Source organism: Mirounga angustirostris, unplaced genomic scaffold (genome assembly GCF_029215605.1).
Source record: "Mirounga angustirostris isolate CCGP_5_RB_7025 unplaced genomic scaffold, mMirAng1.0.hap1 SCAF_7, whole genome shotgun sequence".
Taxonomy (NCBI): domain Eukaryota; kingdom Metazoa; phylum Chordata; class Mammalia; order Carnivora; family Phocidae; genus Mirounga; species Mirounga angustirostris.
In genome coordinates, this window is record NW_026991715.1 from 26,384,546 (window position 1) to 26,407,229 (window position 22,684).

The 22,684-nt window shown below is 37.0% G+C and overlaps 1 protein-coding gene across 4 annotated transcripts in view; it reads right to left on the reverse strand.

Moving 5' to 3' along the window:
* FNIP1 (folliculin interacting protein 1) overlaps positions 1 to 22,684 on the reverse strand; it is a 151,507-nt gene that overhangs the window by 68,025 nt on the left and 60,798 nt on the right. For all 4 annotated transcript variants that reach the window (XR_010412994.1, XM_045892155.3, XM_045892141.3 and 1 more), the window contains exon 3: positions 1,132 to 1,266. Coding sequence is in view for 3 of the 4 variants with exons in the window: in XM_045892155.3 (XP_045748111.1) it covers positions 1,132 to 1,266 (135 nt within the window). In the remaining variant the exon portion in view is untranslated. The remainder of the gene's footprint in view (positions 1 to 1,131; positions 1,267 to 22,684) is intronic.

The following is a 22,684-nucleotide window of genomic DNA, read 5'->3' on the forward strand; positions in this document are numbered from 1 at the left end:
TACCGAAAATCACATTTATCAAGTGTAGTGAACTATATGCTACAATAATTCAATGTCTCTTGCTAAAAAAGCAGATTTCCAGGACCATACTGAGCCTATATCAGAATATCTGGGCACATAGCCTGGGAATATGAACTTTAAAAAAAGAAAATCTCTAGGGATCTTGATGCAACATGAGGGTGCAATCACTCAATGCTTCAGGGTTTCTGCAATCTGGATCCAAGGGCTAATAATGATTTTTAACTGCATTGTATCAGGCAGATATGCAAGTTTACACAATTCATCAAATCAGCAAACACCCAACATGGTATAAGTATGATGATGTCACATAGCATAACACTATTAGGAACTTACTAAGGTATCATGCTTAAGCTGGAGGAAAAACAGGGGAAGACCCCTGGGGCAACTATATAGTACCTCCTAGTATCTGGATTTTAAACACTTCAGAGCTCTTTCATATACACTGTCACATTGACATGAAGAAGGGTCACTTCCCATCCAAACACAATTACTAATTACAAATAATTTAAAGACCCAGAATTCCATGTTGATATTGCTAAATATAAAATACTTGTGATTCATTCATGCAAACTTGGATGACACAAATAAATTCACATAGATGACATTCACTTGGTATGAAGCCAAGCATTTAATCTTATGTAAAATACAACAAGTTTATACATAAGTTCCCATTAGGTACTAATTTGTTTAACTTTGTATTTTAAAAGAGTCAGATTACTTCTGAAGTATATAAATGTCCATTTCTGCATGTGTATGCTTCCAATCATACTACAATTTCATACTACAGCCAAACTGTATTATTAGTTTATATTTATATTCATATTTCAATAATTTATAAGTATCTAAAATGAATTATTCTGGTAGCCCAAAAAATCTGAATTGGGAAATAAAAGGGAGAAACTACCCCTTGCTACGTATGCCCAGTTTCTGAACTTCCTAAGATTTATCAAAATGCATAAACTTACTTATTTAATTACCTGCCTCCCCAGAAAGTTAAGGACTAGTTCCTGCTATATCCCCAGTCCCTAGGATAGTGCATAACACATTGTAGGTACTCAAAAGTAGTTGTGAGTGAATGAATGAATAAATAAATGACATCAATGATCTTACTTGGTACTTCGAACACTGGTCTTTTACATCAGAAGATGAAGTCACAGAACTATCCAGTGAGGAAGAACTGTCTCCTCCAGGTTTCAGTTGGCAGCATTTCCCAAAGACTTTTACTTGAGCATCACTACAGAGTTTCTGAAATAGAGATATTATGCCCATTCATATTAATAGAAGACTTTTCATCATATACAAGTTTAATTATAGTATAAAAACCTTTGAAAAAACCAAGTATGAGATAATTCAAAGTAATATAACCTTGGTAAAATGATTTGCATTTTACTGCATTTTCTCCAGTACTGTTTTCCATTCTTGTGGAGTTTGTATTGTGCTTTTCTCACCAAGGTTATCAAATCATGGAATTTTTCTTATCATTATGGTCTACAACAATGTTCATTACTAGTGACATAATATATTACAGCAGTTTTCAAATTATTTGATCTCAAACCCCCTTTTAGGCCTTTTGTTTGTGTGTTATATCTATCAATATTCTCCCATATAAGAAATTAAAATGGAGAAACTTTAAAATATTAACTCACTTAAATATAACAATACACACATTACAGATTAACATTAAATAACATATTTTTATGAAAAAAACTTTTTTCATTAAGTAACATTAACATATTTTTGTGAAAAAAACTTTCATGGAGAGATGTAGGGATGGGAGAAATAAAAATGAAGGTTTTGTATTTTACTAAATGTGTGTGTCTCTACATATATGAACTTATGTTTATTATTTTGAAATGAGAATGTATTCATGTATTGAACAGTTAAATTTTTAATAACAGCTGAGTTTAGGACCAGAAGGCTGTACAGTGGTGTAGTATGAAAGAATCATATATTTCTATTTCTTTTTCTCTATGCTCTTGCTTTCCTCCTAATTTCCCCACAGGTTCTAGAGCTTTCACTGCCCACAACTACCAAAGTTGCAATCCACCAAGGACTTTGATACTCCTAAAAGTATTCTGGTGCTTTATCACATTTACCAGTATGTAACTCTTCCCTGTAAAAGACCTCAGTAGGTTTTCAGAAGAAGTAATGTGACTGAAATCACAATTTTTGAAGGCCAATTATTTTACAAGTTGCCACCATCACCAAAGGCATTGTAAAAGAGAACACATGATAATTCCAAAAATGTAAAGAGCATGATAAACTAAAAAGAACAAGGGCTTTAAAACTAAATAGACATGAATTTAAATCCTGGCTCCTTGGCAAGTTACTTGACCTCTCTAAGCTTATCTATTTAATGAAGAGAAAGGGGTGTGTGTGTGTGTGTGTATCTCATTATGTACTTATAAATAAATAAATATATAAAGTGCCCTATACAGCATCTAGAACTAGCATATGCTTACTGGTTTTTAGTTATCAATACTATAGAAAAAAGCTGAAGTAAGAAAAACTGAATGCCTACTGAAATAACTGAATGTCTAATCTGGAGTCAGGAACTTCACTAGTTATTTCCATTTGTATTATTTCATTTAGAGACTTACTAAAAATACTGATTATTTTTAGCACTGATATTCTTGGCCACATCTTAATAAATTTCTACTTAATGATCACCATCAAAATTATAGGCCTTCAAGCATATTTTCTGTAATATTCAGGACAGTAGATATTATAACCCAGTTTAACTGATAAGAAACCTGAAGCCCACAGAGGTTAAGTAACTTCACCAAGATTACAAGAACTAGTAGGTCTATAATATACTTAAAGGCAAAACCCAGCTAGCTTTACATGAAAGATACTCAACATCACTAGTGATTAGGGAAATGTAAACTAAAACCACAGTGAGTTACCACTTCATGCCTATTAGAATGGTCATCATCAATAAATCAAGAGACAGGGACGCCTGGGTGGCTCAGTTGGTTAAGCGACTGCCTTCAGCTCAGGTCATGATCCTGGAGTCCTGGGATCGAGTCCCGCATCGGGCTCCCTGCTGAGCAGGGAGTCTGCTTCTCCCTCTGACCCTCCCCTCTCTCATGTGTGCGCTCTCTCTCACTCATTCTCTCTCTCTCAAATAAATAAAATCTTAAAAAATAAAAATAAAAAAAATAAATAAATCAAGAGACAACAAATACTGGCATGGATGTGGCAAAAAAAAAAAAAAAAGGGAAGCTTTGTGCATTACTGTAAATTGGTACAGCCACTATGAAAAATAGCATGGAGGATCCTCCAAAAATTAAAACTCGGAACTACATTACAATGCAGCAATTCCACTTTTGGGAATACATATCCAAAGGAAATGAAAACACTAAGTCAAAAATATATCTGCACCCCCCATGTTCATGGCAGCATTATTTACAATAGTCAAGACATGGAAAGAACCTAAGTTTCCATCAACGGATAAATGGATAAAGAAGTTGTGATATAGATATATATAGATAGATAGATAGATAGATAGATAGATAGATATATGATATTCAGTATATCTGTTTATTATATATAGATATAGATATATATCAGCCATAGAAAACAAGGAAATCCTACCATTTGCAACAACAAAGATAGACCTTGAAGGCATTATGCTAAGTGAAATGTCAGGGAAAAACAAATATTGTTCAGACTTGTGGTTACCAGCAGTGGAGGGTGGGAGAAAGGGAATTGGAGGGGGTGGTAAAAGGTAACAAATTTCCAGTAATAAGATAAATAAGTACAAGGGATGTAATAATGTACAAGAGAATAACTATAGACAACACTGCTATATGATATATGAAAGTTAAGAGAATAAATTCTAATAATTTTTATCATAAATAGATTTTTTCCTTTCTTTTTATTCTATCTACATGAGAATATAAATGTTAGCTGAACGTATGGTGGTAATCACTTCACAGTATATGTAAATTAAACCATCAGGCTGTACATCTTAAAACTATGGAGTGATATATGTCAATTATTTCTCAGTAAAACTGGGGGAAAAAACCCAAACTCAGTGGGCCTGTTGCAAACCACAATTTTATAAGTTAAAAAAAGTATGTGAGTATTACGTGGACCAGTAACTAAGAAACAAAGTTGAATGAAACAGTTCCTTTCCTCATGGAACTAACGAGAGAAAGAGAGATTTAACAAATAACTAGACAAATATGTATAATATGTGTATATATATGTATAATATATAAATATATATATATTTTTTCAAATATGTCCTATCATGTTAGCAACAGCTAACTCATATTGCACTTACTATCTGCTCAGGTACTATTCCATTTTACATAAAGCCACTACTCCTTTACACCTCACAACAACTCTATTATCCCCATATTACAAATGAAGAGGTTAAGGATCAATGATGTTTAAGTGAACTGCCTAAGAGAGAACTTAACCTAGTCTAGGGAGATCAAGGAAGCTGGGACTACAAAAAAAAGGAAAGGAGTTAAAAAGGTGAAAGAAGAATGGGAGGGCTAGAAAGATATTCCTGGCTGAGGGAACTCTGTATATCTAATCTCTGAATCATGAAGCAATTTGCCATAGGAAGGAAAGGGACAAACATACATCAGTTTCAAAACTGAAGCATAAACATGTGCATAAAAGTGTACATAAAAGTTCTTACTACAAACACACACACACACACACACCCTTCTCCCCTACCAACTCCCCAGCTGTTCAGTGTCTTTTCTCTCTCACATTCTGAAGTCATGGCTTTTCTGAATCCAAACAGCAACAACTTCTGTGGAAGATGGTCTAGTGAGGGGACAGAGCACAGTCAGCAACCCTCAGGTAGACACAGGCCATCTATGAGCACAACTGTAGAGCAAAAAGGATTCAGTTTTTTTTCCTTATCTTACTTTCATTCCTAAAGGAATCATGCCATACTTTATTTTTAACCCACAAAAAATATGTTCTAGGAATGCATAAAAAATGTTATAAACATCACTGGAAAAAACCTGGCTTTTTATAGATTATAATTTTTATTAACTATTTTTTTTTCCATCTTCACATAATCACAAACAAGCTGCAGGTTTAGTTCAAAGAATTTTTTTTTCTGAATTAAATGGGAGTAAGTTGACTACCTGATACACTATGAACTCCTAAAGTATCAATACCTGAATGTGTACTTCCTACAAACAAGGACATTCTCTACATAACCACAATACAGCTACTTTTCATGTGGCATATGATCTCAATGCCCATTTATGATAATATTCTTGACACTGATGATCAGTATCAAGTGATTAAGGTGGTGCCTACCAAGCATCTCCACTGTAAACAAATGCTCTTCTCCTCTATCATTAACAATATTTTTGGTTGGGGGGACTATGAAATTCATATGCTGCTTATACTTATATGCCATAATATACTGTTTCTCACCAAACTTTCAATTTATTTAGATCATATAAACTCATGGTTTCCTATTTCATTCAATGGGTTGTAATTTGCTACTATCATTACTTGTTTTTATGCTAGAGTTTTCCCTACTTAGCCAGTGACAACCCCTTCAAGCTGGCTTCTATGTTCCTTTGACATGTTCTCACCATTTTTTAAGCTTTCATCACAAGTTCCAGGCTTATTCTTTTCCTTCCCTGCTTCAGCCCAAGGACCAGTCATTTCTCTAAGAAGCCTTTTTCCTTTTAGTGGAAAATGGAATCTAGACAATAAGATCTAGATGCTAGGTATGCCCATTTGTTGGGGACTCACTGTTCCTCTGCTTTCTCAGTAGATAGAGCTAAAGAGTATACATATGTGTTTAACACACACATAAACAAGTTTATATCTACGTTTATCATATTTATGTATATATGTATATGAGTGTATATGTGTGTGTATATATATGTACATATATATGCATATATATATATATATATATATAAACTTAGGTTCACAATAAATCCAATTCCAATCCAACACCACAGGGTTCTTCTAGTTTTCTCCTTTTCCTTATTTGTAACTTCCTTTCTAACATTCAGAAAAACAGGCCTCTCATTATCCTTCATATGTATTTATTTAATCAACTCCCTCATATGAAACCAGTTTTTCATTTCCCCTGTCACTCCCTCACATGCATGGACGTTTTCCTCAGGCTCAGACAGCCAAGATGGATATCCTCCCCATCCAATACTGTATCAAGCAGCACCTTATGGAGATGCCCTCCTTACCTTACCTGAGCTCCAACACTCTGCTCTGGGCCACCATGCCTCCAACACCTGACGTAAGTGTTCAGCCCTACCTAATGGTTTTAGGACTAAATTGTTCAGAAAGGGGAAATGGATGGGAGGAAGGGAGACTTGGGGGATCAAAAATTTTAACTTGGACACATAACCAACCATATTTCATGTATCAGATTCTATATCACAACTGAAATTCAAATAAATAACCAGCACTTATATAATATTTTTCAGTTTACAAAAGTTTTTCACATGAATTTCCAACTTTTTTTCTTGTTTTGTCAACTTTTAGTAATATATATAAGAAATCCATTCATATGATTCAAAAGTAAAAACAATATAAAGAAGTATATACACAGAAATCTAGATCTGACCCTTTTTCTAGTACCCTGTTTCCCACTCCACACATTCCCAATAGGTAAAATCCCTTTAAATGGTTTATTATTGTCCTTCTAAAAAATAAAAACTCTTTTTGCAACACAGTATTACTTTCCTTCCACTATTAGAGAAACGGTAAGTAATTCAGTTCTGCCTTGCTTTATGGTTCACTAAAAGCCTAGAGAATCTTCCCATTTATCTTTAGAAATCCTCTTTATATATATATGTATATATATATACAGCTGAATAGTATTCCAGTGTGTAAATACATTATAGCTTATTTAACCATTCATCTGTTAATGACATTACTGGTGAAACTGCTGAGTCAAAACAAAAATAGATACAACTTCCGGCGAAGATGGCAGAGTAGGAAGATCCTACCTAACTTCATCCCATCCCATGAATACAACTAGATAACACCCACATCAGTGTAAATAACCAAGAAAATAACCAGAAGTCTTGCAGAACAGACTCTCCACAGCTAAATGTAGAGAGGGAGGCACGGTGAAGAAGGTAGGAAGGGCAGAGAAGCCATCAGGAGTTAAATGGACCACAGGACTATCCACATGAGGGAGGGACACCGCAGGCTCCGAGAGGGATAAAAAATGGACCCTCAGGCCTGGTGCCCCAAGCACTAGGAGCCCACATGCGGGCCTCCATTACATTTGGATTTTGAAAACCAGTGGGCCTAATCTCACAAGTTGTTACAGTCTGTGGAGTAAACACCTGGAACTGTAAAATTCAGCAGGCTCAGCTCTAGGAGAGCAGAGAGAGCAGAGGAAACTGTGCCCCTGCTCTTAAAGAGATAGCACCACAAACAGCCCCATGGAGATACAGCACAGAAGGAGCAGTCTGAAAAACGTGTAGGGTAGACAGGGGGGTGAGTTGTTTACTAATCTCAGAGCAAGTGAGGGAGGAGCAGGGATCCCTGAAGACTTCTCCAGGAACAAAGGAGCCATCAGGCACCATTCCAGCCCCCACCCCACCCACCAGCCTAGACACACAGACACCTGGGGGAAATAGCCCAGCGCAAACAAACTCCAACTAACTTGCTAAGAGAGCACCTCACCCCTGTGTTCTCCTCAGTACATGCCCCCACCAGCCAGGCCTGGTTCCAGGCAGCCCCTCCCACAGCAAACCTACACAAACCTGGCTAATACCAAGAAACCACCCCTCCTTTCTCCTGCAGACCTGCCTCCTCCAATACGTCCTTGGCCAGAGCCCATCCAAAGTGGTGCACAAACCTGGTACCATGCAAGCAGCCTTGAGAGGTGCCAGGACCACTTCAAAGTGACTCCTGCACAAGGAGAGAGGAAGACAACCACACACACCAGTTTAACTGAGGTCCAGCAATGAGGGGCAGATATCTGGTCTGACTATGGGCCCCACCCACCACCAACAAAAGCTTCTGAGGTAAACACAGGCAAAGCACCCTACAGTTCCGTGCTACCACATATCTGGAAAATGACTGGTCTGACTCATCAAGAACAAGGCAGCCCCAAATTGGCCCACTAACATAGGAACCAAACTCTGCCAACAAGAGGCAAAGAGAGCCATGGTACACAAATGAACTGAAGGTAAATGCGGCTCAGCCACAACAGTGGGGTGCAAGCAATATGCATAGGAGACATCTCTGAAGCTCCAGGTTCTGGTGAACAAAGGACACTGCACTACAGGGCACTACAGAACCTGTTCTTCATAAAGCCACTACTTTCTTTTTTGTTTTTTTTTTAAAGATTTTATTTATGTGAGAGAGAGAGACAGCATGAGAGCAGGGAGGGTCAGAGGGAGAAGTAGACTCGATGTGGGACTTGATCCCGGGACTTGAGGATCATGACCTGGGCTGAAGGCAGTTGCTTAACCAACTGAGCCACCCAGGCGCCTACTTTCAAGAGCAGGAGACATAGCTGATTTCACATAGAAACAGACACAGAGAGTTAGACAAAATGAAGAGACAGAGAAATATGCCAAATGAAGGAAGAGGGAAAAAATAACAGCAAGAGAACTAAACAAAATGGAGATAAGTAAAATGCCTGAAAGAGAATTTGAAGTAATGGTCATAAAAATACTCACTGAACTTGAGAAAAGAGTAGAGGACCTCAGTGACACCCTCAACAAAGAGACTGAAAACATAAAAAAAAAAAAAAAAACAATCAATGATTAAGAAATCAGTAACTGAAATTAAAAATACACCAGATGGAATAGTAGACTAGAGGAAATGGATGAACAGATCAGTGACCTGGAAGACAGAGTAATGGAAAGCAATCAAGCTGAACAGGAGAGAGAAAAAGTAATAATTAAAAATGGAAACAGACTTAGGGAACTCAGAAATACCATCAAGCATAATAACATCGACATTATAGGGATCCCAGAAGGAGAAGAAAGAGAAAACGAAGCAGAAAATTTATTTGAAGAAATAATAGCTGAAAACTTCCCAAACTGGTGAAGGAAACAGAAATCCAGATCCAGGAGACACAGAGAGCCCCCAACAAAATCAACCCAAGAAGGCCCACACCAAGGTACATAGCAATTAAAATGGCAAAAAGTAGTGACAAAGAGAGATTTTTAAAAGCAACGAGAAAAGAAAACAGTTACATACAAGAGAAACCACATAGGCCCATCAACCAATTTTTCAGCAGAAACTCTGCAAGCCAGAAGAGAGTGGAATGATATATTTGAAGTGCTGAAAGAAAAAATCTGCAACCAAGAATACTCTATCCACCAAGGCTATTGTTCTGAATAGGAGAGATAAAGCATTTTCCAAACTTAGAGCTAACATCAACTTAATAGTTATATGCATAATATGTTATATATAAACCTAATAGTAACCATAAATCAAATACCAGTAAAAGATATGCAAAAATTTAAAAAATGAAAATCCAAATACATCCTAAAGAAAGCCAGCAAACCATAAGAGAACAGAGCAAGAGAAGAAAGGAACAGAGAAAAACTACAAAAACAATCACAGAACAAGTAACAAAATGGCAATATGTACATACTTATCAATAATTACTTTGAATGCAAATGAAGTAACACTCCAATCAAAGGACATACAGTGACAGATGGATAAAAAAGCAAGACCCATCTATATGTTGCCTATAAGAGACTCATTTCAGACATAAAGTCATGCAGAGTGAAAGTAACGGAATGGAAAAGCATTTCCCATGCAAATTAAAGTGTAAAGAAACCTGGTGTAGCAATACTTGTATCAGACAAAATAATATTAAAACGAAGACTGTAACAAGAGACAAAGAAAGATACTATATAGTAATAAAGAGGACAAGCCAACAAAAAGATATAACAATTATAAATATTTACATAAAGCAGCTAATAACAGGCATAAAGAAAGTAATGGATAGTAACACAGTAATAGTAGGGGACTTTAACACCCCACTTACATCAAATGACAGATCAACCAAACAGAAAATCAGCAAGGAAAGAGTGGCTTTGAATGACACAGTGCACCAGAGAAATTTAACAGATAGATTTAGAACATTCCATTCTAAAAAGCAGAATACACTGTACATGGAACATTCTCCAAAACAGATCATATATTAGGCTACAAAACAGGTATCAACAAACTAAAAAAGATCAAAGTCATACCATGCATCTTTTCTGACCACAGTGCTATGAAACTAGAAATCAACCACAAGAAAAAATCTAGAAAAAACACAAATACATGGAGGTAAAATAACATGCTACTAAACAATGAATGGGTCAACTGAGAAATCAAAGAGGAAATGAAAAAATACATGGGAGACAAATGAAAATGAAAATACAGTGGTCTAAACCTTTGGGATGCAGCAGAAGAGGTTCTAAGAGGGAAGTTTATAAAAATACAGGCCTACCTCAAGAAAAAATAAATAAATAAACTACCTGACCTCATACCTAAAGGAGCTAGGAAAAGAAGAACAAACAAAACCCAAAACCAGTAGAAGGAAATAACTAAATAACAAAGATTAGAGAAGAAATAAACAAAATAGAAACTAAAAAAACAAGAGAACACATCAATGAAACCAGGAGCTGCTTCTTTGAAAAGATCAACAAATTGATAAACCTTGGCCCGACTCATCAAAAGAGAGAGAGAGAGAGAGAACTCAAAATCATAAAGGAAAAAGGAGAAATAACAAACTAACATGACAGAAATATAAACGATTATAAGAGATTATTAAAAATTACATACCAACAATCTAGACAACCTAGAAGAAATGAAAAAATGATATACATGTAATCTCCCAGAACAGAATCACAATGAAATAGAAAATCTGAATAGACCAATACCGGCAACAAAACTGAATCAGGAATAAAAAATCCCCCAGCAAACAAAAGGCCAGGACCAGATGGCTTCACAGGAGAATTCCACCAAATATTTAAAGAAGAGTTAATACCTATTCTTCTCAAACTATTGCAAAAAACTGAAGAGGAAGGAAAGTTTCCAAATTCACTGTATGAGGTCAGCATCACCCTGATACCAAAACCAGATAAAGACACCTTTAAAAATGAAAGAAATACTGGCAATATCCCTGATGAACACAGATGCAAAAATTCTCAATAAAATACTAGCAAACCAAATTCAATACATTAAAAAGATCATTCACCACAATTAACTGGGATTTATTCCTGGGTTGCAAAGGTGTTTCAATATTTACAAATCAATCAACATGACATATCACATTAGCAAGAGAACAGATAAAAACCATATGACCATTTCAGTGGATGCAGAAAAAGCATCTGATAAAGTATAACATCCATTCATGATAAAAACCTCAACAAAGTAGGTTTAAAGGAAACACAGCCCAACATAATAAAAGCCATATATGAAAAACCCACAACTAATATCACACTCAATGGTGAAAAACTGAGAGCTTTTTCCCTAAGATCAGGAACAAGACAAGGATGTCCACTCTCACCACTTTTATTCAACATAGCACTGGAAGTCCTAGCCACAGCAATCAGACAACAAAAAGAAATGAAAGGCATCCAAACAGGAAAGGAAGAAATAAAACTTTCAGTAACTAAGGTGATATGATACTATATATAGAAAACCCTAAAGACTCCACCAAAAAACTACTAGAACCAGTAAGTGAATTCAGTAAAATTGCAGGATACAAAATCAATATACAGAAATCAGTTGCATTTCTATATGCTAATAATGAAGCAGCCAAAAGAGAAATTAAGAAATAATCCCATTTACAACTGCACCAAAAAGAATAAAATACCTAGGAATAAACTTTGCCAAAGAGGTCAAAGACCTATTCTCTGAAAACTATAACATAATGATTAAAGAAATTGAAGCTGACACAAATAAATGGAAAGATATTCCATGCTCATGGATTGTAAGAACAAATATTATTAAAATATCCATACTACCCAAAGCAATCTGCAGATTTAACACAAACCCTATCAAAATACCAACAGCATTTTTCACAGAACTAGAACAAAAAAATCCTAAAATTTGTATGGAACCACAAAGACCCAAATATCCAAACACAATCTTGAAAAAGAAAACAAAACTGAAGGTATCATAATCCCAGATTTTAACATCCACTCCAAAGCTATAGTATTCAAAACAGTATGGTACTGGCACAAAAACAGACACAAAGATTGATGGAATAGAGAGGCCAGAAATAAACCTACAATAATATAGTCACTTAATCTTCAACAAAGGATGCAAGAATATACAACGGGAAAAAGTCTCTTTAACATAGTGTTGGGAAAACTGGACAGCTATAGACACAAGAATAAAACTGGACCACTTTCTTACACAATACACAAAAATAAACTCAAAATAAAGACCCAATTATAAGACTTGAAACTCTCAAAATCCTAGAAGAGAGCATAGGCAGTAATCTCTCTGACATCAGCCATAACAACATTTTTCTAGATATGTCTCCTAAGGCAAGGGGAAGAAAAGCAAAAATAAAGTACTGTGACTACTTCAATCTAAAAATCTTCTGCACAGCAAAAGAAACAATCAACAAAATTAAAAAACAGTCTATTGAATGGGAGAAGATACTTGCAAATGACATATCTCACAAAGGGCTAGTATCCAAAGTATAAAAAGAACTTCTACAATTCAACACCAAAAAACCAAATTATTCAATTAAAAATCGGCAGAAGACATGAACAGACATTTCTCCAAAGACATACAGATGGCCAAAACACACATGAAAACATGTTCTACATCACTAATCATCAGGGAAATGCAAATTAAAGGCATAATGAGATATCTTTTACACATGTCAATGGTTAAAATCACAAACACAAGAAAAAAGAAATGTTGGCAAGGATGTCGAGAAAGGGAACCCTTGTGCACTGCTGGTGAGAATGCCAACTGGTACATCCACTGTGGAAAACAGTACAGAGGTTCCCCAAAAAATTAAAAATAGAATTATATTTGATCCAATAACTCCACTGCTGGGTATTTAACCAAAAAATACAAAAACAGTAATACGAAAAGATACATGCACCACTATGTTTATTGCAGCACTATTTACAATAGTCAAATTATGGAAGCAGCCCAAGTGTCCAATGGCCCACTGATAGATGAATGGATAAAGAAGATGTGGTTGCGTGTGTGAGTGCGTGCGTGTGTGTGTGTGTGTGTATGTAACTCAGTATTACTCAGCCATAAAAAAGAATAAAATCTTGCCATTTGCAACAACATGGATGGATCTAGAGAGTATAATGTAAGTGAAATAAATCAGAGAAAGACAAATACCATATGATTTCACTCATAGGTGCAAATTAAGAAAAAAAATGAATATGGAAAAAAATTTAAAAACAGACAAACCAAAAACAGACTCTAAACTATAGAACTGATGGTCACCAGAAGGGAGGTCAAGGGGAATGGGTGAAATATATGAAGGGGACTAAAAGAATATTTATTATGGTGAGGACTGAGTAATGTGTAGAATTGTTGAGTAACTATTTTATACACTTGAAACTAATACAACACTGTATGTTTAACTATATTGGAATTAAAATTTAAAAGACTCTCTAGGGATGAAGAACGAGAATTGTATTTTTAACAAGTGCCCCAGGACACTGCCACACACAGAAGATTCACTGGATGGGACCATCAGTAGGATTTCTTTCAACTCTAAAACTCTGTTCATTCTCATGACCTGAATTTTAGTTACCTCTATTTTTCTGTGAACAGAATTAAATTTAAAAAAGGAAGGCAATGATATTGCCTAAGAACCTACAATTTGGCTGGTGCTACATTTGGGGTCTTACACACATTGCTGTATTTTCCTGCACAATAATCCTTTGAGGTAGGTATTATTACTATCACCACCACAGTATGCATAGATTCCAAGTTGGAACGCTGTACAAACTTCCAAATGTAGGATGAGTAAGTTCTGAGGATGTAATGTATAGCATGGTGACTATAGTTAACAGCACGAAAGTTGTCAAGAGGGTAGATTTTAAATGTTCTCATCACAGGGGCGCCTGGGTGGTTTAGTTGGTTAAGCACTGCACTCTTGATTTCAGCTCAGGTCATGATCTCAGGGTTGTGGGACTGAGCCCTGAGTCAGGCTCCTCACTCAAGTGGGCAGTCTGCTAGAGATTCCCTTTCTCCCTCTCCCTCTGCTCACCATCCCCCACAACCACCGACCCCCTACCCCGCTAAGTCTCTGTCTCTCTGAAATGAATAAATAAATCTTTAAAAATAAATAAAATAAAGGTTCTCATCACACACACAGAAAAATTAACTTTGTGACTTGATAGATGTGATCACTAACCTTATTATGGTAATCCTTTTTCCATATATACATAGGTAAAATAACTACATAGTGTACCTTAAACTTACACAATGTTATATGTCTACTGTATTTTAATAATGCTGAGGGAAAAAAAGGTGGGACTTTTGTACAGTACCTTATCTTCATACAAGAGATTACTATTTTAGGAACTGTTTCTTCATCCTCTTTCAATCAATGAGTTTCTCCTACCATGAACATTAATTACCTGATGTTATGATGATGATATAAAAATAATAAGGGGAGACTGGGTGGCTCAGTCAGTTTAGCGTCTGACCTTTGGTTTCAGCTCAGGTCCTGATCTTATGGGTTGTGAGATTGAGCCCTGCAGTTAGCACTGCGCTGAGCGGGGAGTCAGCTTGGGATTCTCTCTCTTCCTCTCCCTCTGCAACGCCCCCCCCCCCCCTCTCAAGTGCACGCACATTCTCTAAAATAAATAAACCTTAAAAAAAAAACCATAAGCTTCATCTTAAGTACTCTTCGACTTACTTTTCTTACATATTTAAAATTTACTCTTCTTGTATTTTATAGGTTTTGTAAGGCAATTTAAATCCTTTTCATATGGAGCTTACTGATTCCTGTATATTAACTTTTACACAACTCCTATTACCTAAAATCCAATGTTCCAAATTTGATATCATGTTTAACACTCAACTATTAGCACTTGAACAATGCTTCATAGTGTACAAAACTCACATTGTAATGTGTATTCACCTTTCCAAAGTTATGTGAATTTGCAGATGTACAACTTTTTACTTGTATGCAATGAATGAAAGCTGAAGCATGAGAATGATCATATAACTTCACTAGGAACCCATGAAATAGCATTACGTTATCATGAAAACAAAAACAATGTCCAGGATAAGGATAGTATCACGTGATCAAATCACATAGGCTACATCATTGTTCAAAGAAATGACATCTCAATAATTTTTTTTATTCTTATGTTAATCCCCATACATTACATCATTAGTTTTAGATGTAGTGTTCCATGATTCATTGTTTGTGCATAACACCCAGTGCTCCATGCAGAATGTGCCCTCCTCAATACCCATTACCAGGCTAACCCATCCTCCCACCCCCCTCCCCTCTAGAACCCTCAGTTTGTTTTTCAGAGTCCATCGTCTCTCATGGTTCGTCTACCCCTCCGATTTCCCCCACTTCATTCTTCCCTTCCTGCTACCTTCTTCTTCTTCTTCCTTTTTTTTTTTCCTTAACATATATTGCATTATTTGTTTCAGGACATCTCAATAATTTTTACATTTCAGCTGTAAAATGAATAAGGTCTGAAGATTGAATGTAAAAAAATAAAAATACATTTTTACAAACAAGGGAAATTATTAAAATCATTGAATGTATTCAATTTAATCAGGTTTTACAGTTCAACAGTCACTTTTCATTAAATATAACAGAGCTGGAATATATATGTTCTGAAAAGCTATACAGTGATCAATATAATTTTACTTTAGCATTATGGGACAGTATTTAGGCATGCAAAGTACTTTAATTTCTTTTTTTTTATTAGGTTCAATTAGCCAATGTACATCATTAGTTTTTGATGTAGTGTTCAATAATTCATTAGTCGCATATAACACCCAGTAATTTCTGACACAAAATCAAAGCATTCATGTATTTCACCATAGAATTTAAAATGTAAAACACACAGCTCCTCATTTCCTCCCCAAACCCATTAAATATACTCTAAATACACACTATTTTCTTTGCATGGAAATACAGAAATGATCTCTTTATCCTTATAAGGTGCTGTCACGCATGCTCTTCATAGAGAATTCTTTGGTTCAACCGAACCCAGGTTATGAATCAATGTGTCATGGTGAAAATACTACCTACCTTCCTTCCTACCATCTCATTTTAAAAAATACTCAATAAAGTGAATTATGACCATCTAGCATCTTTACAAAGAAAACTGTCATGTGTCTTATCTAAAGGGACCTCATTAAGTATTTTTACAATGGTCATTTCTTAACGCTGATGTAGCTTCAAATGAAATATACTTTCAAATAAAAATTTTTTTTCAAACATAATCCTTAAATTCAGATTCAGGCTGCTATTAAATTGCCTCAGAAACTTACAGCTGTTTCCAAATTGGAAACGTTAATTTCTTTTTGGTAAAGGGAACAGAGTGAAGCAATCTGGTATGACATATTATAAACCTTAGTTCTCCATTTATAATTTATGATATTACTTTCTCAACTTTAGGACAAAACTTTTCTCAATAAAATTTTTGGTGAAATATATGGCCAAATTAATATTTATAACCCTTATCTAATCTGGTAGATTGATTGATTGATTGATTGATTGATTGATTTAAACTTTATTTTTTTTTAAATTTCATTATGTTATGTTAGTCACCATACAATACATCATTAGTTTTTGATGTAGTGATCCACGATCCATTGTTTTTGTATAACACCCAGTGCTCCATGCAGTATGTGTCCTCCTTAATACCCATCACTGGGCTAACCAATCCCGCCTACCCCCTCCCCTCTAAAACCCTGTTTGTTTCTCAGAGTCCATAGTCTCTCATGGTTCATCTCTCCCTCCAATTCCTCCTGCCCATTTTTCCCTTCCTTCTCCTAATGTCCTCCATGTTATTTCTTATGTTCCACAAATAAGTAAAACCATATGATAATTGACTTTCTCTGCTTGAATTATTTCACTTAGCATAATCTCCTCCAGTCCCATCCATGTTGATGTAAAAGTTGGGTATTCATCTTTTCTGATGGCTGAGTAATATTCCATTGTATATATGGACCACATCTTCTATATCCTTTCATCTGTTGAAGGTCATCTTGGCTCTTTCCACAGTTTGGCTATTGCGGACATTGCTGCTATGAACATTGGGGTGCATATGGCCCTTCTTTTCACTACATCTGTGTCTTTGGGGTAAATACCCAGTAATGCAATTGCTGGGTCATAGGGTAGCTCTATTTTTCAATTTTTGAGGAACCTCCACACTGTTTTCCAAAGTGGCTGTACCAACTTGCATTCCCACCCACAGTGTAAGAGGGTTCCCCTTTCTCCACAACCTCTCCAACATTTGTTGTTTCTCTCCCTGTCCATTTTTGCCATTCTAACTGGTGTAAGATGGTATCTCAGTGTGGTTTTGATTTGGATTTCCCTGATGGCTAATGATGATGAACATTTTTTCATGTGTCTGTTAGCCATTTGTATGTCTTCTTCATCTCTTCTGCCCACTTTTTGACTTGATTATATGTTTTTTGGGTGTTGAGTTTGAGAAGTTCTTTATAGATCTCGGATACCAGCCCTTTATCTGTAGTGTCATTTGCAAATATCTTCTACCATTCTGTGGGTTGCCTCTTTGTTTTGTTGACTGTTTCCTTTGCTGTGCAGAAGCTTTTTATCTTGATGAAGTCCCAAAAGTTCATTTTTGCTTTTGTTTCACTAGCTTTTGGAGATGTATCTTGAAAGAAGCTGCTGTGGCCGATGTCAGAGAGGTTACTGCCTATGTTCTCCTCTAGGATTTTGATGGATTCCTGTCTCACATTGAGGTCGTTCATCCACTTTGAGTTTATCTCTGTGAATGGTGTTAGAGAATGGTTGAGTTTCATTCTTCTGCACGTGGCTGTCCAATTTTCCCAGCACCATTTATTGAAGAGACTGTCTTTTTTCCATTGCATGTTTTTTCCTGCTTTGTCAAAGATTATTTGACCATAGAGTTGAGGATGCATATCTCTATTCTGTTCCATTGGTCTGTATGTCTGTTTTTGTGCCAGTACCATGCTGTCTTGGTGATCATTGCTTTGTAATATATCTTGAAATCAGGCAACGTGATGCCCCCAGCTTTGTTTTTCTTTTTCAACATTTCCTTGGCAATTCGGGGTCTTTTCTGATTCCATACAAATTTTAGGATTGTTTGTTCCAGCACTTTGAAAAATGTCTTTGGAATTTTGATCAGGATGGCATTGAAGGTATAGATTGCTCTGGGTAGCATAGACATTTTAACAATGTTTATTCTTCCGATCCATGAGCATGGAATATTTTTCCATCTTTTTGTGTCTTCTTCAATTTCTTTCATGAGTGTTTTGTAGTTCCTAGAGTACAGATCCTTTACCTCTTTGGTTAGGTTTATTCCGAGGTATTTTATGGTTTTTGGTGCTATTGTAAATGGAATCGTTTCTTTAATTTCTGAGTTGTTTTTCCCTGGCCTCCTCTTTTCCCTTTTTATCTATTATATTGTCTTCCAGGTCGCTTATTCTCTCTTCTGTCTCAGTTACCCTAGCTGTTAGATTATCTAGATTGGATTGGATCTCATTGATAGCATTTTTAAGTTCTGCCAATTCACCTTTTATTTCTGCCCTTAGAGACTCTATGTTGCCATTAATTGATTTCTCCATTCTAGCCATTGTCTTCACCATTGCTAGCCTGAATTCCATCTCCGACATCTTGGTTATATCTGCATCCATTTGTAAATCTGCAGCATAAGTCATAATCTCTGAGTCTTTTCTATTTTGGGGACTCCTCCTAGTCATTCTGTTGATGGGTGTTTGAGAGAATGTATAGAGTCCAAATTATTGACCAGAACCCAAGCAAGATGCACCTGTTTTCTTGGGACCTTAGGGTTGCTGGCCTCTTGTTTCCCCAGCCTGTCTTCTGCGGGAGGGGCCTGCTGCGCTGTTACTCAGGCAACCCTGTTTGAGCGGAGTTGCCCTGTGCCCCTGTGGCGGGGGATGGGCTCAGTGGGAATCAGCGTTTGGGGCTTTTGTTCTCTGGCGCCTTTCTGCGTCTCTTCTGGGAGTCAGAGCAGAAGAGATCGTTTCCAACCCTCTGCCTCAGAGCAGAGAGAGACCGCAGTCTGTTCTTCAGTGAGCTCTCCAGGCCACACCGTCTCCATTTCTGTCCGTGCTGCTATAAACTGCAGCATCCTGGGTTGTGTGCCCCTCCGCAGCGCCCCCAGTCCTGCCTCCAGGTCGGGGCACGTCTCTACCCTTTGTGCTTCTAAAACTGCCAGCAGCTCCCAGTTAGTGCGCACGCACACGACTCCGCCGCTCGGGGTTTCCACCCCAGGGGTTGCAGTTCACCGGCGCGACCCCGGCGCACTGGGTTTCCAGCTCGGAGGCTGCAGTTCGTGTGCGTGCGACCGTCGCTCCGGGTTTCTGTCGGGGGGGGGGGGGCTGCGGTTCGTGTGTGCGCGACCCCGCCGGTCTGGTTTTCCACCCCGGGGGCTGCCCAAAGTCCTTTCCCAACACTACCAGTCTGTGAGTCTGTGCCCCGTCCAGAGCACGCGAGGCTGTCACTCACCGGCAGTGTAGGATCCCCACGGCCAGGCACCCTCCTGCTGCCGTTTATCCTCCAATATCTGCCTGGGGAATCATGGTTCTCCGCTTCGGACCTCAAAACCAACCGCCTGCGATATCCTGTTTGTAGAGATCCAGATCTTCTTACATCTCAGGCTGGTTTCGTCGTGCTCAGAGTGGTCTGGTAGATATCCAGCTCAATTCCGGGGACCAATTGAAATAGAGTCCCCTACTCCTCTGCCATCTTTCCCCCCCTTCTTCCAACTTTAAAAGACAGAAAGCAAAACCACCCAAAAAACCCACCACCACCACCCTTCTTGAGCCTCCAGGTTCCAGCTCATCTCTCCCCTGGTAGATTGATTTAAACTAAGAGGAAGGACACAAGAAGTGACTTCAATATTTATATCAAAATAGAATGCTGATCTGCAAAGACAAAGGTGAAATGATTTACCTTTATCCAATAAACTGCTAATGTCTAAACTATCTCATCATTATGTACAGACTCAAAATATTGTGTAGAAAGTAAAAAATTATCATTTACATCACACAGTCCTTCTTTGCCTCTATAACCCACATGATCTGATTTTCCAAGGGTATTGTAATAGTAAAGTGGATTTAAAAAATGACTTACAGATTCAAACAGCTTGCAATTTGGAGGAAACAATGAGTACTTTGATGTGATTCATGGTGTTCAAAAGGAACATATGAAATCTTCATGGAAGTATTTACAGGATTTTGATAATAAACTTCCTAACTATAACTAAAACTGATCAAAGTATGTCCTGAGTACTTATCACATGTTGAGGCAGTGTGGAATTTAGAAAACTAAGGTAACAGATGATTTTTTTACTTTGTCTTTTTTTCCAATTTAATAATGAAAGCACATAAAACTATGATATAGAAGTCTATGAAAGACTATGAACAAAGGATTATGAGAATTCTGATGGAGGAGAAAAGGAATAGAAAAATCAAAAAGGATTCATAAAATTCTGATAAAATGAACCTTGAAAGCAGATACATCTTCATCTAGGGAGATGGCACACAGGAGGAGGACATATAAAAAAGTTAGACTAGAGGTATTCAAGACTGATTGCTAGTTACCAATGAATCTACAGGACAGTTGTTTTTTTTTAAAGTAGTAGGCTTACAGGAAAATTTCAGAAGATTAAGGAATGAGTAGGTGGTGTGATATTAAAGCCAGAAGACAGATTAATACTAAGACACAGAGAGACAGAGAAAAGACTAAGAGACATGGAGCAGACCAAGAAAAGAAATTAAGGAGAGACCAAGAGACAGAACAGACAGATAGCCTGAGAGATAGGGAAGCAGAGAGACTGAGAGACAGGAACAGATGCTGAGAAGGAAGAGTGAGAAGAACAAAGTCAGAGACAGGAAAAGACAAAAGAACACACACATGAAAGAGAAAGTAAAAGTATAATCATTTTGTTGGTATTGGGTAAAGAGGCTTTGTAAAGAAGGTCTATAGACAAAGGAAAAAAAAGCTAACTGAGAGGGAAAAAGGAAGCCCTCATCAAGAAAGAAGACTAATGTGACTAATGAAGCATCATTCCAGAAAAGGTGGGGAGGGAGGGTTCAGGAAACAACATGAGTCAAGACTTACAAGGCTCTTTAAAATAAAAAGTAAGAATGCTGAGGGGTGCCTGGGTGGCTCAGTGGGTTGAGCGACTGCCTTTGCCTCAGGTCATGACCTCAGGGTCCTAGAACTGAGCCCCACATCAGGCTCCCTGATCAGCGGGGAGTGTGCTTATCCCTCTCCCTCTCTCTCTGCCCCTCCCCCCTTGCTCGTGCTCTCTCTCACACGCTATCTCTCCCTTTCTCTCTCTTAAATAAAATCTTTTTTTAAAAAAGTAAGAATGCGGGTGCCTGGGTGGCTCAGTTGGTTAAGCGACTGCCTTCGGCTCAGGTCATGATCCTGGAGTCCCTGGATCGAGTCCCGCATCGGGCTCCCTCCTTGGCGGAGAGTCTGCTTCTCCCTCTGACCCTAACCCCTCTCATATGCTCTCTCTCATTCTCTCTCTCTCAAATAAATAAATAAAATCTTTAAAAAAAAAAAAAGTAAGAATGCTGAAAAAAAAACCCACAATAAATAAGCATTAATCAAGATAAATAATAAAGGAAAAGTCATATGCTGCAATCCAATGGAACACTATCAACCAAAAAAAAAAACCTCAATAAATATTTCCTAAAAAAAAAAAAAAATCAAAGCAATCAATATCAACCTTCAGCTTCGGCGTAGTTCTGCTGAGCTATCAGCAGTCTAAATGCAAAGAAGATACGCTTATCACATTTGCAGCCTTAGATTTCAACTGTCTGCTTAACCATCCACAATTCTCTGATTGTGCGGCTATCTCATCACTCAGCTATTCAAAGTGAAGTGTTGGATTCACCAAACACTTCCTTCTCCCTTATCCCCCATATCCAGCCATTCTTCAGATAGCAGCAAAAGTGATTTTTTTCCCTATTGTCTTTTAAACTGAGATATAATTGACATATAACATTATATTAGTTTCAGGAGTACAACATAATGATTTGATGTTTTTATACACTGCAAAATGACCTCCACAATAAATCTAGTTAACATCCATCACTATACAGACTTAGAAATTTTTTCTTGTGATTATAACTTTTACTCTTTCAGCAACTTTCAAATATACAATACAGAATTTTAAATTATAATCATCATTCTGTACATTACATCCCCATGACTTATAACTCAGAGTATGTACCTTTTGACATCTGTCACCCATGCTCATCTCCCATACTCTCCCTCTGGCATCCACCTATTGTCCATAAGCTATGACTTTAATTTTTTTTGGAATCCACATATAAGTCAGATCATAAAGTATTTATCTTTCTCTGACTTATTTCACTTAGCATAATGCCCTCAAGGTTTATCCATGTTGTCACAAATGGCAAGAGTTCCTTCTTTTTTTATGGCTGAAGAATATTCTGTTGTATATATACGCCACATTTTCTTTATCCATTCATCCACTGATGGAAACTGGTTGCT